At 43.4% G+C, this 15,718-nt stretch overlaps 1 protein-coding gene across 2 annotated transcripts; it reads right to left on the reverse strand.

The window, feature by feature from the left end:
* Positions 1-3,270: 3,270 nt before the first annotated feature.
* On the reverse strand, positions 3,271-15,409 carry si:ch1073-184j22.1 (erythroferrone). 2 transcript variants are annotated; one of them, XM_047806331.1, is made up of 9 exons: positions 14,836-15,409; positions 14,089-14,417; positions 13,729-13,845; positions 13,410-13,524; positions 9,051-9,178; positions 7,251-7,362; positions 6,092-6,182; positions 5,636-5,714; positions 3,271-4,580 (listed from the first exon to the last, which is right to left on the reverse strand). In XM_047806331.1, the coding sequence occupies exons 2-9, from the start codon at positions 14,224-14,226 to the stop codon at positions 4,482-4,484; spliced, it is 879 nt and encodes a 292-aa protein (XP_047662287.1). In that variant the 5' UTR covers positions 14,227-14,417; positions 14,836-15,409; the 3' UTR covers positions 3,271-4,481. The 2 variants fall into 2 exon arrangements, with proteins under 2 accessions (XP_047662287.1, XP_027014107.1); XM_027158306.2 differs by having other exon boundaries at positions 14,089-15,409.
* Between the last annotated feature and the right edge of the window lie 309 nt (positions 15,410-15,718).

Genomic DNA, 15,718 nt, shown 5'->3' on the forward strand with positions numbered 1-15,718 from the left:
CCATGTTGTGCAATTAACAGGAAACAAGCTGGCACACACAGGCTGGGTAGATGTGTGTATGTGTGTGTGTGTGTGTGTGTGTGTGTGTGTGTGTGTGTGTGTGTGTGTGTGTGTGTGTGTGTGTGTGTGTGTGTGTGTGTGTGTGTGTGTGTGTTTAATGAAAGTTTGCTTTCAGTGGAGCCATCATGAGTAAATAACCACATGATTATGATGGGATCATTTATCTTTCTGCACGTTATTTGAAGGCCCTCTTAAAGCAAGGCACTCGAAAGCATACGAATGTAGCATTGGATATTTCCCTGGAAGGTAGGTGTGTGTGTGTGTGTGTGTGTGTGTGTGTGTGTGTGTGTGTGTGTGTGTGTGTGTGTGTGTGTGTGTGTGTGTGTGTGTGTGTGTGTGTGTGTGTGTGTGTTGAGAGAGTGGGGCACAAAGCCAGACAGCAGGCGCCACTATTTGAGCATGATGACCTCATCTCTTATCCCTTATTAAAGCCCAGAGTCCACAGCCCTCATTTCTCTCTCTCTCTCTCTCTCTCTCTCTCTCTCTCTCTCTCTCTCTCTCTCTCTCTCTCTCTCTCTGTCTCTGTGTTTTCTGGGAGTTAATTCACATAATGACAAGCTATTTCTAAAATAGTACTTAATGTAAGAATATTTTCCTCTTCATTAGCTGTACAGTTCTCAGTATGATTATCATCAATTCATCTTCGGTATTCACTTCACTTCAGTCTGTCCAGCGTCCAGCTCTCACACCGTAACGAAACTTTCTGACATTTTTTTCCCTCTTCCTCTAAACGCAGCCATTCAGCAACATCATGTTTGGTCACAGAAGTTTGCTTTCTTTCCATTTTGCACTGATTATAAAGTTAGTGAGTACAGGAAGCTCATCACTAACTAGCCTCATCACTGCGGCGTGTCTCAGAGCTCTGACCAGCCGAACCACCACCATTAAACCAAATTTCCTCTTCCTTGGTGTCTATAAACATGATGTTTCTACATTTTTAACTCAATTTTGTTCTTTCAGATCGTTGACTGAGTTTCACTAAATGTTCATTAATGTTGAGAGAGTGGTCTTGCATGTAAACCCATATAATCACGAGCAAAACGAGATTTTTACCACAGTTTACAGAGAACGATTTCACAAATGTTGCAGGAACGTTGTCAGAAGGTTTATAAACGTTACGTAAGTACCACGATTTGAAAACCACAAATCGTTCAAATGGGTTCAGAAATGTTCTGCTGAGCCACAACGGCTACATGGGACGGTGCTTTTATCAGGAAAACAGCCTCGTAACTGCACCTCAGAAAAAGAATCGACTTAAAGTTGTAAATGTTTCCAGACCAAGTCTTAAACTTCATACTAATGAAAAATCAAATGTGTAGATCAAAGCTCATAAAGCAGCTCGCCAAGATCCAGTTAGGGACTTAATAGTTCACACAGTGAAACCCAGCTGTGACTGGAGCGTCTCTCTGTCTCTCTCTGTCTGTCTGTCTGTCTGTCTTTCTGTCTCTCTCTGTCTTTCTGCTTCTATCTTTCTGTCACTCTCTGTCTGTCTGCCTTTCTGTCTCTCTCTGTCTCTCTCTCTCTCTCTCTGTCTGTTTGTCTCTCTCTGTCTGCCTTTCTGTCTCTCTGTCTGTTTGTCTCTCTCTGTCTGTCTCTCTCTCTGTCTGTCTGCCTTTCTCCCTCTCATCTTTCTGTCTCTCTCTGTCTCTCTGTCTGTCTGTCTTTCTGTCTCTCTCTGTCTGTCTTTCTGTCTGTCTCTGTCTTTCTGCTTCTCTCTATCTTTCTGTCTCTCTGTCTGTCTGCCTTTCTGTCTCTCTCTCTCTGTCTCTCTCTCTCTCTCTCTCTCTCTCTCTCTGTCTGTTTGTCTCTGTCTGACTTTCTGTCTCTCTGTCTGTCTGCCTTTCTGTCTCTCTCTGTCTCTCTTTGTCTGTCTGCCTTTCTGTCTCTCTATCTTTCTGTCTCTGTCTGTCTGTCTTTCTGTCTCTCTCTGTCCGTCTCTCTCTGTCTGTCTCTCTCTGTTTGCCTGCATGTCTAACTATCTCTCTCTCTGGCTCTCTCTCTCTCTCTCTCTCTCTCTCTCTCTCTCTCTCTCTCTCTCTCTCTCTCTCTCTCTCTCTCTCTCTCTCTCTCTCTCTCTCTCTCTCTTTCTCTCTCTTTCCCTCCCTCCCTCTCAAAGATGCTGTTCAGATCACACCAGCATAAACCCCAGAAATAAAACACACACACACACACACACACACACACACACACACACACACACACACACACACACACACACACACACACACACACACACACACACACACACACACACACACACACACCACACACCACACTGGTATATGGAAGTCATTTAGACTAATAAAAGGCTGCAGTGAACACAGTTTGTGGACTTCGTAAAAACAGCAGAGCTGAAACACTTTTCTGATGCTGTAAAACTTTTTAAACACCACAGAAATGATTGAGCCTTTGAGATGTTTTTTTAAGGACTTGACTATTAACTGGCCGATCGGATCGCATAATGATCATGAGGTGTAATTAAAGGATTAACACATTAAACCTACGACGAAACTCAACAGTCGTAGCATTTTCGGCTAAACAGTTTGTGTGATGTAATGAATTTATCGCCCATACATGATATCATATTGCTTATATATACCTAATGATTCACTCCAATTATTTATTTAGACAAGGAATTTATTTTAATCAATTAATAAATAAAATGAGATCCATGACAACTCGGTTTGTGAGTTTATTATATCGTTATATCGCTTGACTCTAGGCGACAGCGCTGTAAATGAAAACTTTGAAGGTGTATGTTGTTAATAAACATGTATTTAATCACCCTGCGTTGTTAAAATCCTGGACAAAAAACATTAATAAACCTAGTTGGTGTTAAGTGTAAGAACTGATGAAAAGGTGTCTTTGGTTCCACACAAGGTTCCTCCATGGTTCCTGTTGCTGTGAGTCTGATCTCAGCATATGGTTTGTTCTCCTTGTGTCTGTTTCCTCAGGGTTCTCCAGATTCCCAAAAATATATCAGTAGAAGGAATGATACACACACACAACACCGCTCGAGCAGTATGGTGTGTGTGTGTGTGTGTGTGTGTGTGTGTGTGTGTGTGTGTGTGTGTGTGTGTGTGTGTGTGTGTGTGTGTGTGTGTGTGTTCTTATTCTGTAGCCCGTTCCTAAAGGTTTAATCGAAACCGTCTGTCGATAAACCGAAACATAAAACTCATCGTCACTCCTGCAAATGAAGACGCGTCAGTCTGACGTTCAAGATTTTTATTGACATGACTTTCACGCTTTCTTCAAAAAAATGCAAAATAAATACGTATATAATTTCTTTATCCGTTTCTTTATCCGGTGGACGGCTGTAGCGTATAAACACGGCGCGTGAAAAAATACATACATCTCTATGGACAGATGATTAAATGTGTCAAAGTCGTGTAATTATCTCACTGTCAAGGTGAAAATCTCTTAGATGCTACAGCGTCTCGGCGTAGATATGTGGGGAAACGGTACGATTATTACTGCTGATATGATTCCTGAATTACAAGCGAAGAAATATGTAGAGAGAGAACTGGCCTGGGAAGACAGGTAGATGTTTGGAGTTAGTGGTGTGTGTGTGTGTGTGTGTGTGTGTGTGTGTGTGTGTGTGTGTGTGTGTGTGTGTGTGTGTGTGTGTGTGTGTGTGTGTGTGTGTGTGTGTTTATGTGTGTTTCTCTCTCTGTGTGTGTGTGTGTGTACACTCATTACCTGCTTTATTACGAACACCTCTACAACTCTACCTTCATGCAGTTATCTAAACAGACGATCATGTGGCAGCCGCACAGAGCGTAAAATCATACAGATGCCACTCAGGAGGTTCGGTTTACTGACCGTGGCATGGATGGATACCAGATGGTCTTTTTTTTTCCACACACGATAACAGTTTTCAGCCTAGATTTGTAAAAAAAAAAATCTAGATTTGTATGTTATGAGCTGCCAGGAAGTCTATAGTAACTCATAATACAATCCCAAGAACAGGAACCTGAGCCATGATGGATGCAGCCGAAGATCACCGCGTCTCTGAGTGGAACCCAGTGTGGTGTTCTTCAGCTGTTCATCCACTTCATGGTTAGAGGTGTTGTGTGGGCTTGAGTGGTCTTGTAAGGAGTGCGTATTGTAGTTACTATACACACTTCCCATCAGCTCGTTCTCCTCTGATCCCTCTCAACAAGGTGGTTCACACTGTGCGGGAAAATGTTGCTGAAGTCACAGTAATGTTCAGCGTGAACATGAACCCAATCTCTCGTCCCGTATCTACACGGGTTTATCTACTGCTACACGAACAAGCAGGTGTACAGGTGTTCCTGTTAGTCACAGGTGTCTATGTGCCTTTTGTGTGTGTGTCTCTCGCTTCCTGACTGTGTGTGTGTGTGTGTGTGTGTGTATGTGAGTGTGTTTACGCATGTGTGTGTGTGTGTGTCTTTGAGGTCTTATACTCCAAGAAGGATTCCAGAAAATAAGCTGTCTTGGAGAACGGTTAGCGCCGATCCTGTTCCGTTGTCAATTAGAATAGATACGTATTCTCCAGCCTGCAGAATGAACACACACACACACACACACACACACACACACACACACACACACACACACACACACACACACACACACACACACTTAGATTTATGCTTTGCCCTAATTTATCATGTGACTATATTTCAGTACAAAATGTTATTCTTTTATAGATTTATAAAATTGTAATCATGGGCAAAAGTATGGAGGGACACGGTGACTTAGTGGTTATCACATTCGCCTCACACCTCCAGGGTTGGGGGTTCGATTCCCGTCTCCGCCTTGTGTGTGTGGAGTTTGCATGTTCTCCCCGTGCCTCAGGGGTTTCCTCCGGGTACTCCGGTTGCCTCCCCCGGTCCAAAGACATGCATGGTAGTTTGATTGGCATCTCTGGAAAATTGTCTGTAGTGTGTGAGTGAATGAGAGTGTGTGTGTGCCCTGTGATGGGTTGGCACTCCATCCAGGGTGTATCCTGCCTCGATGCCCGATGACGCCTGAGATAGGCACAGGCTCCCCGTGACCCGAGAAGTTCGGATAAGCGGTAGAAAATGAATGGATGAATGGGCAAAAGTAATAAACACTTATTTCTGGGGTATTTTATATGAAGGAATAAATCAAGGTTGGTATGAACCATTTCTCCGTTCGAATAAATCTCTATTAAATCATTTGGGAACTTTGAAATACGGGCTTTATATAATTGTCAGCAAATATTAATTAATGTTCCATGTTTGGTAAAACAATGAAACAGCATGTAAAGGAAAGATGTGAAAAATGAACATTCCTACTGTTTCTGGAAATGTAAAGGGTTCAAAAATGATCCTTGCAGCTTCCTTACACAGAGTTTTGACGTGTGAAATGGTCCTAATCTGTTCTATACGGATTGGGGTGAATACCACATGGTATTTGTGTATGTCTGCTATAATCTGAGTGTGTGTCTGAGGTTTTACTCTCAATTGTATTACTGTCTGTGTAATTGGTGTGTGTGTGTGTGTGTGTGTGTGTGTGTGTGTGTGTGTGTGTGTGTGTGTGTGTGTGTGTGTGTGTGTGTGTGTGTGTGTGTGTGTGTCATTCTTACCTGCAGGTATAAGGTTCCTGTCAGCAGAATGCTAAACACTCCTCCTGCAGGATTCAGGCCTGTTACCGTCTCCAGAGACCTGAATCATCATCACAAAACCATTCATCATCATCATCAAAGTGTGTGTGTGTGTGTGTGTGTGTGTGTGTGTGTGTGTGTGTGTGTGTGTGTGTGTGTGTGTGTGTGGGCCTCATTCTAGCTGCCAAATCACAATGAAATTGTTTTTCATTTGAAAAAAAAAAAAATTCTTTGACGTTTTTTTCCTATCGATTCTGTTTTATCGCTTCTCCTTCGTCAAATGTGATTCTGACTTCAAATGCGAACAAACCCTAGAAGAGTCGTTTCCCTTCGTCTAAATAGTAAACTGTAAATCTGTACTTTAGCACTTAAAAGCACTTTTTTTCCTCCCTCTAATAAGCGGTGTACCGTTCATGTAACTATGGGCTTTATACTCACATGTTGCTCTGACACAGAGACTCGATGCATATGGAGGCCTTCACGCTGTCCTTCTGTCGCGCCTGCGTCCTTTTCTGCGTCTCACTAGATTCTGAAAACACACACAGTGTAACGAGGGATGTGTTGTCGTGGGTGGATGCTGGGTGTTAAGAACACACCCGTTTTCCCCAGAGCTTTATCTGTAATGATGCAACCGCACCGCAGGGACCGCGCAGGCTTTAACGTGTAGAATGACACGGTGACTGACTGGAGGAAGAATGTTCCTGACATACCAGGAGTATTTGACACATACAATTTAACATCTGGGGGGGCATCTCTGGAAAAGTGTCCGTAGTGTGTGTGTGTGTGAGTGTGTGTGTGAATGAGAGTGTGTGTGTGCCCTGTGATGGGTTGGCACTCCATCCAGGGTGTATCCTGCCTTGATGCCCGATGACCCCTGAGATAGGCACAGGCTCCCCATGACCCGAGAAGTTCAGATAAGCGGTAGGAGATGAATGAATGAATGAATTTAACATCTCACATGTCAGTACATTAAAGCTCTTGAGTAATTGTACTTCACTGTTTTCAATTTTTTTTTCCCTACAGATCCAATTTGTACAAAAAGATTACAAAAGATAATGTTATGATGTAAATGTCCATTTATGTTTATACCCTAAAGCTTGTGGGAGGCAAAATCTCTGTCCCTAAACTCATCATTCATTCATTTCCTACCGCTTATCCGAACTTCTCGGGTCACGTGGATCTCAGGCGTCATCAGGCATCGAGGCAGGATACACCCTGGACGGAGTGCCAACCCATCACAGGGCACACACACACTCTCATTCACACACACACTCACACACTATGGACAATTTTCCAGAGATGCCAATCAACCTACCATGCATGTCTTTGGACCGGGGGAGGAAACCGGAGTACCCGGAGGAAACCCCCGAGGCACGGGGAGAACATGCAAACTCCACACACACAAGGCGGAGGCGGGAATCGAACCCCCGACCCTGGAGGTGTGAGCCGAACGGGCTAAACACTAAGCCACCGTGTCCCCCCCAGTTCAGATTATTAACATTTATTATATGTAAGGCTAAAGGCGTGCGTGCGAGTGACACTGTGAACATTCAGTAGACATCATTCTGTAACGTGTATGTACAGTACATGGACTCACCCAGCACCAGGCTGGCTGTGAGCTGGTAGAACCCTGACACCGGGGCGGTGTATCGTCCGCTGCTGGCGTTGAAGCCCTGGCCTCTCTGGTGAAACTGCTCTATGTCTGAAGGCTGTGGGAAGCACAGAGAAGAGGAATGACTCAAACTATTCCAGCTGCTCTTTTCCATCGCCAGCTCGTCTCATCTGTGTGCCAGCGGCTCGTTTCGTTTCATTTACTTAAATCTGGAAAAACACGCCGAGGGCGAGGGCCTCGTTTACAATATACGGTGCCGAGTTACAAACAAAGGAAGGCATCGTTATATAAAGAGAGAGAAAAATGAAATGTTTCAAGCCATGCATTTTCAATTACAACAAATGCGCTGGCAGGTTTTCTTGTTTGTCGCACATAATGTCAAACAGGCACATGTTGCGATTACTATATACACACACTATCATTTATTCATTTATTTCTTACTATAACTTTTTTTTCTTCATATTTCGCTCAAGGTTTACACGCTTCCATATAATGTGCAGTGGATCATCATACTTAATGATGTATGAAACAGAAAATTTGTCTCAAGGTGACACCAAGAGCAAAATTTGAATATTTATCATGGGTGCGTTTTAATATTTAAATATTTAATATTTAACTTTGTAATCAGGTCAAAGTTCATGTAGGAAAATACGGAGAATTACGATACGGTGAATCAACTTAAAAGTTTGTCTGAAGGGTCAATTTGTACAAGCAGAAAGCAGGCCCTGTGAGTTAGATTAGATTAGATTAGATTAGATTAGACTAGACTAGACTAGATTAGATTAGATTAGATTAGATTAAATTAGATTAGATTCAGCTTTATTGTCATTGTGCAAGGTACATGTACAGAGCCAATGAAATGTTGTTAGCATCTAACCAGAAGTGCATAGACAGCTTGTTTACAAGTGGGAGTGTATTAAATAAGGGTATGAGGTTATACAGAAGGTGTAGTAACATGTACATATAAATGAATAAAGGTAAATATAGTGTGGTTATTATATAAGTATGATACAGTATGAAGTGGTATGACAGATATAGCTGTACAAAAGAAATGTCATTATGAATATATAAATCTATATATATATATATATATATATATATATATATATATATATATATATATATATATATATATATATATACGCAGACTAGACAGAATAAATATGGATGGACATACAGAAGTGTAATGATAGTTTTTTTGGGTGGTGCAAGGATGCATGATTTTAAAAGTGGTGCAAAATAGTGCGAAACACAGAAGAAAAGTGACAGTACTGTGGTGATTCAGTGCAGAAACAGCCACGGGAAAGAAGCTATTAAGAAGCTATTTTTCAGTCTATTTGTTAGTTAGTTAGATAGAATGGCTAATAGCGTCGCTATGGTTACAGTCAGTTTGTTTTTTTTTCATATCACTTGGGTAAAAAGCACAATTGTGATATTTTAGTACTCAAAATCTTTAAATCTGTTATTACTTAAAGTGCTTAAAGGTGATCAAACCCCACAAAGTTACAAACAGTCACTTCTTCAATCAAAGGAAACGCCGTAAACATGAAGAGCCGAACGTAAGTGATCGCCAGGTTCTCGTGAGTTTATCTGTCTTTGCTGATAAAACTACTTTTAGATTCTGGTTTGTGATAAAAGCGTGTTAAAGAGCCCCAGGCGTCATCATAACAGAATCCACATTGAAGCTGTTTGAAGTTTAATCCAGATGTGTGAGACGCCGCATGCCGAAGTCCCGGCGATCAGCCAAGACTTGGCACGCTGATGGCTTGCGTTTAGGGAACTTACGCTGCTGAAAGGCTGGAGCTCCTGCAGGCTCCGTCTCTGGACCAGCAGATTGCGGTGCAGGTGGCTGTGGAAGGCTGTGGCCACACGAGGGGGCTGTTCACAGAGCACACACTGGCTGCCCACCATCTCTAACAACAACAACAATAACAACAACAGGCAAAGTTTAAAATAAACCATATGTTCTTAAACACATCCAATTCACCATCATGACTATATAGTATAGTAGTTTCTCAAGGTCTCTACTAATCAGAGAATATAGAGGAGGCTATCCATCTCACAAGCACACTATGTACAGTAACATAACGAGCACAGAATACCCATAATACACTGTGTGTTATGCGTGCATGCTGAGGAGAGGAGACGCTTGTGATGGCGTTTATGTGGCATACGTAGTGGATGAAGTGTGGTTTGGGATAGAGCCATAGGAGAAAAAAATAGTAGTGAATAAATAATTCTAAAAGTAATAATGAAGTAACCTTCAAATAAAGAAAAAGAACATCGCTAATGGGTGAACAGTCACAGACGGCAGGCTGACCGCTTGTGGTTTGAGACACAGCCACTGTGGTCTGACGATGGTGAGATAATTGTGGTAATGTTTATGTGGGCTGTGTATGTGGTTTGGGACACAGCCACAGTGGAGGAGGATGCTGATGATGATGGAGGCAAGTCGGTTATGTAATAATTCCATGAATCAGAAAGGAGTCATTCATTCATTCATTCATTCATTCATTCTCTACCTTTTATCCGAACTACCTTGGGCCTGTGCCTATCTCAGGCGTCATCGGGTATCGAGGCAGGATACACCCTGGATGGAGTGCCAACCCATCACAGGGCACACACACACACACTCTCATTCACTCACACACTATGGACAATTTTCCAGAGATGCCAATCAACCTACCATGCATGTCTTTGGACTGGGGGAGGAAACCGGAGTACCCGGAACATGCAAACCACACACACACACAAGGCGGAGGCGGGAATCGAACCCCCAACCCTGGAGGTGTGAGGCGAACGTGCTAACCACTCAGCCACTGCCCCCCCCCCCAAGGAGTCTTTTTTTATTATATAATAATCCTGACAAGCCCCAATTCCCAACCCACCAGCCAGCTAGCAGCCTGAAGGGTGAAGGTGATCACGCATCACTCCTCTGCGACACATGAAACCAGACAACTGCATCTTTCCAAAGTGCTGCACACTGGGAGGAACGTGATATCTGTGCTCTCTCTCTCATACATGAGCTCACACATGACCACAATTGGATGGTGATTGACAGGGTAGAAGGATCTTGCTCCTCCCACCCAGACGACATAGCCATGATGCTTATGGGTTTATAGGGATTTGAACTTCCCATCTCCTTATCCTGAATCATTAGAAGTCGTTGTATTAGTAGTGGTCTTTGAAATCAGACTATTTTCCTCTTGCTTTAATGTATTTAGTAGAGCAGGAAGGTTGTGAAGTGCTGACATCTTAACAAATAACAACAAGAACATAAAAGTCTTAAACACTGAAGATAAACAGCGAGATACGTTCGAAATTATCTTTGACTGACGTTTGGCTACAAGTAAAGTCATTAAATAATCTGTGTCTGAAAGGGAGATGTAAATATTTGGAGTGCGAGTGTGTATGAGTGGATGGAGGGAGTGGATGTGTGTGTGAGAAAGTGTGTGTGTGTGTGTGTGTGTGTGTGTGTGTGTGTGTGTGTGTGTGTGTGTGTGTGTAGGCGTTGAACATGCTCAAGTTTGCGGCGCCACTGTGTTTTTGCCGTGTGAATAAGAGCCTTTATGTTTTATATTGCTGTCAGAACAGCCTGCAGCTCACTGCTCCAGAGCACAAACAGACCTGTGTCTGCTTTCCTGGATGGCTGCCAACACTCAATCCCCACACACACACACACTCACACACACACAATGTGGAATCCAGGGAATTCCACGGCAGGGCCAAGTCACACCGACGTCCAAGAAAACTACACTTATTAAAGGATCAAACCAGCCCACGATCAAACATGCAACAGACACACACGAGACAATACGAACACACACCACAGGCTTCACGCTGAAAGTGAGACACACACTCCTCGTTTAATACATCAATCAGACCTCATCCACAAAAGGCCTGTTGATCTGTGAGGCAAAAACACAATTAACAACAGAAATGATGGTAACATTGCTCAGAAGGTGTTGATTAATTTTCTAGAGATGATGCGTCGTCTTTAACTGGAACTTCAGACATCTTCAGGACAGAGGGGTTTACACTCCGTGACATGACACACCTCGATCGAGAGAGAGAGAGAGAGAGAGAGAGAGAGAGAGAGAGAGAGAGAGAGAGAGAGATAACGATATATGCGAAATAAAATACCTTCGATGTGCCAACGTTAACCCTGATTTGTTACTGATTATTTTCCGTCATCAAAGTTTATTCCTTACACAATCTACTATTGTAAGGGGGGCATGGTGGCTTAGTGGTTAGCACGTTCGCCTCACACCTCCAGGGTTGGGGGTTCGATTCCCGCCTCCGGGGATATGACGCCTGAGATAGAGGCACAGGCTCCCCGTGACCCGAGACGTTCGGATAAGCGGTAGGATATGAATGAATGAATCTACTATTGTATTTATTGTAACTACCGTGATCACTAGGCAAGTTTTGATCTGCTCTTGTATTTATTTTAACGACGAGTTCTTTATGTAATCGTGCTTCACGGCTTTGCTGGCTTTTATACCGGGTTTAATTTTATGGGCTTGCAGTGTTAATATGTGCAGAATAAATCATTTTGAAAGCTAATTAAGTTTTATGTGGTTAAGTAGCCTATCAACTCACCGTAATGCATATATTAGCTGTGTCATGCTAATTATGTTGACTTTGCACTCGTTTACTGGCGCTCGGATTTATATAGCGCCTCGCCATGTGGATTAGTGCCATATACAGTGTTACGTGTGTGAATCTCTATAAATAATGTGTGTAATAACATTGTTGGGTTTTCTTTTTAAACTGGTGATGGTGAAACGTGAATTTCACAAGAGCTACACAAGAATTACGGTTCTGATGGATTTATTTCTTTTTTCCTCTGTTCGCCGGTTACAAGCGTACCGACTGACTTCCTAGAAAAGCCACCGTTTGATTTATATTTGCACAGACATGCACCTCAGTTATTTTACACAATCATGCACTACTTGGCTCCTTCGGTGTGGTTACGGCATCTTAGCCTGGAGCAGAAGTATGAATTATTTAAATGTTGAAGCGGCTCTGCGGCGTGTTCGAGTCTTCTCTGATAAGCGAGCTGTAGAAACGTGGATACACGAGGCGCGAACCTTAACAGTGAGGTTAGCCCCAAAGGGCATAATTACCAGCTCTCTGAGAAGTAAAAGCTCAAAGTGTTTAACTGTGTAGGATCGTTTTGTCGTCGCCTCGGTGTGTAAGTCAGGACTAAAACACCTCACACCGTGCTGTGATAAGAAACGCATCAGCAGCAGGCTGGACTCATGACGCAGTCACTGCAATGCTGTGACGATATAATAACAGCACATATTGATGGGTTCTATTCCTCGTATCACACATAATACTTTTAATAAACGTGCACTACTTTTTGTATGTTTGTTGTTGTGGAACGAGGGTGAAAGTAGCTGGTGCTCGGGATTGGGCAGCTTTAAACAGTCCTTCATCGATGAGATGAAAAACCTTCAGCTTCACATATTACAGTACAGAGAAACCTCAAAGCTTAACCTCATGGAGGGAGACTCGAAGATTTTTCCATGGCTTTTCCACTGTTGTTACAAAACGCTGACACCGGAGAACTTCACCACACAAACGGAGCACACATCATCCACCCATCGTCACGACATCGGTCGCTATAGACGTGATCACGTTAATCAAATATTTTATATGGTCTGATTTTCAGCCAATCATGTGGCAGCAGGGCAATGCGTAAAATCATTCAGATACAGGTCAAGAACTTCAGTTAATGTTCAATGTTCACATCAAACATCATCAGAATGGGAAGATTTTGATCTCAGGGGTTTTTTTTGTTGGTGATCGATGGGCTTGTGTGAGTAGTTCAGGAACTTCTACTTGCCTGGGATTTTCACACACAACAAATCTCTATAGTTTTATAGAATGGTGCAAAAACGCCATGTCGAGCGAGTTGGAAAGATGGAGATGGTTGGAGGAGACAGGAAGGGTAAACAGTACAGTAAGTAACCACTCTTTTACAACCACGGTGAGCAGAAAAGCATCTCAGAACACAAATAACATCCTGTCGACTACGGGCAAGGATCTAAGGCAAAGTCCGTTAAAACTACTTCTTTAAGTTCACTTCAGTATTTCTAGTTCCTTTGGATCTAAGGAACATTAACATTGCCATACCTTTCAACTTTAGCTGGAGGTCCTCCAATATCTCGTCCTGGTTGGGTATCAACGGCCCAGGAGGACCAGGAGGCCCCTGGGGTCCGGGAGGGCCTGGAGGACCAGGCAGGCCATGCTGGAGAAATTAAGAGGTATTAAAGTACCTTTGAGAGGAACAGGAAGTGATGTATTGTAGTTTGACAGGAAAAAAGATTCCTCAAGGGTTGTTCAAGTAGTATAGACATTCTACACTGAGCATGTTTGATAAGCTTTAAGGTGAACCAAAGAACTTTTTTCCTCAACCACATACTGTATGTCCTTCATAAGGTCATAACCTTACCTTTGAGGTTCTTCTATTTTGTTTGGGCTTCTTGTTTCCCCCTTTGTTTGAGTTATCCCTGAAGGCTATCCACGTCCTGTGAGGATCGACTATGTCCATATCTGAAGACATGGTCTCCTGCAGAAAACGATCACCAAATTTTTCAGAAATTGCCAACAGCATCAACAGGGTCAGGGATAGAAAACAGACCACAATTGTTTAGTAAAAGTTTTGTAAAAACTTTTTCCAGTCGTCTAACACAAATATTACTGTAGATTTCACCTCCTGTATAATACAGCACAAAAAGAAAAGCCCACATGAAATCATTCCCTCGTGCATTAACACAGGTGCACACCACATGGACATCAATACTGAACTTACAGGACTCTCTGTGCTCACGGAGTTGCTCTCGTCGTCGAGTTCGAGATCCTCCAGGCTGTCCTGTCCAGCGCAGGTGGTGAGTAGGAGGCTCAGGACCAGGGGCAGGAGCGGCCCTTTCGGCCCATTCCAGGGCAACATGGTGCAGGGTACGAGGACGGTGATTTCTCACGGATCCTCAGTGTTCGGGTCCCATCCCACTCCTGGGAAGGTAAAAGAGTGACCTTTGAGCTTCTTGTAGTGTTCTCCAGAAGCAGTTCCTCAAATGGATGTAGCTGATGTGAAGATCCTCAGTTCCTCAAAGGGTTGATGCTTCTCATGAAGAAATAGTACTGAGATGGTTTTAAAGTGAGGGGGAAAATAAAGTAAAATCTCTTTGTGGGGTTCAGTTCTGGAGATCAGGGATATTTATCTTGAGCTATGCGAAGCCTAACGTCACTCTTTTTTCCCCTCCAAGCTCAGTCTTGCCCCGTGTCATCCAAGACTCTGTATGCCTTCTTGCTACAGTCTAAACATTCTCAGGTTGAATTAAACGTCCTTGTGCCTGTATTCTGTAAATACAGCATGTGTGGCACCGTTGAAGCTTTTGTGTGATGATTAGGCAGCTACACGGTTCTGTTACAGCGTGACTGCCTGTGATAAAGCCCGTGTGTGTGTGTGTGTGTGTGTGTGTGTGTGTGTGTGTGTGTGTGTACACTTGCTCAGTGGGTGGGATCGCCTCTCTTAGTTACTCTCTGCTCTCTCACTAACCTTACAGTCCCTCTGTGACTTTGCTTGCTCGGTTCCTTTCTGCTCCATCGGCCCTCGTGTGATGCTGATTTATTCCTCCTGTAGGAGCGTCTTCAGTTTACTCCACGTTCACTCCGTGTTATGAAGGTTCCCTTTCGCGCTCTCCTGTTTTTAAGCTCCAGAGTAGCTCAGGCCCCACCTCCTTTCATCCCTTCACTCCTCCTCCTGTTGCTTATCTGCTTGTGAATCTCGATCTGTCACTTTGTCTCTCTGCAGCCACCCTGATCCCTCATCTCTCCCTCGTCTCTCTCCCGTCCTATCCGCCTGTCTGAGCATTCCCGAGTCTCTTACTCCTGCCGTCCTGCGTTTTGCTCATTCCTTTCCTCCTGCCAGCTCTGTTTTGCCCTCTTACATGGATCTCTGGGTCCTAGTGCCTATTGTTTGACTTCAAAAGTCACATAATTTAACCATTACTGCATATCAGGCCGCTTAATCGGGTACTTTCGTTCCCTATTATATTAGAGCGCACAACTGATCCATTTGTGAATGCTGAAGGACGTTTGGGTGGAGCAGAATTGTGTAGGTCAGATATGCTGAATCTTGTGATCAAGAATGATGACATTTAGTAGGAAATTTGCAAAACCGTCCGCAAGACCTGCCACACCTCCTCATTTATCAGCCAGTGCCTTCTTGCGTTTGCCGCTTTCCCCTCAGCTGAATGAACAGTGTGGTCTTTAGATCAGCACCTGGTTCATTTCTGACCTGCTCACATCTCCAGGAGCCTCGTTACATAATTCCAAAATCGTATGCGAAGTCAACACGAGCGGTCGCTGGCACCATCTCATGGCCGATTTCTGTTAAAACAAACACCAGAGATTTCAAGTTGCTCCTTGTCTTCTTGTTG

The sequence above is a fragment of the Tachysurus fulvidraco genome, chromosome 22 (genome assembly GCF_022655615.1).
Source record: "Tachysurus fulvidraco isolate hzauxx_2018 chromosome 22, HZAU_PFXX_2.0, whole genome shotgun sequence".
Classification (NCBI taxonomy): Eukaryota; Metazoa; Chordata; class Actinopteri; order Siluriformes; family Bagridae; genus Tachysurus; species Tachysurus fulvidraco.

Excerpts from the sequence above, each read along its gene's own strand:
- si:ch1073-184j22.1 (XM_047806331.1), bottom strand. The coding sequence starts at position 14,226 with ATGTTGCCCTGGAATGGGCCGAAAGGGCCGCTCCTGCCCCTGGTCCTG. Across the intron at positions 13,525-13,728 it reads AAAATAGAAGAACCTCAAAG|CATGGCCTGCCTGGTCCTCC; the intron begins GTAAGGTTATGA and ends TAATTTCTCCAG. Across the intron at positions 7,363-9,050 it reads AGCTCCAGCCTTTCAGCAGC|CCTTCAGACATAGAGCAGTT; the intron begins GTAAGTTCCCTA and ends TGCTTCCCACAG.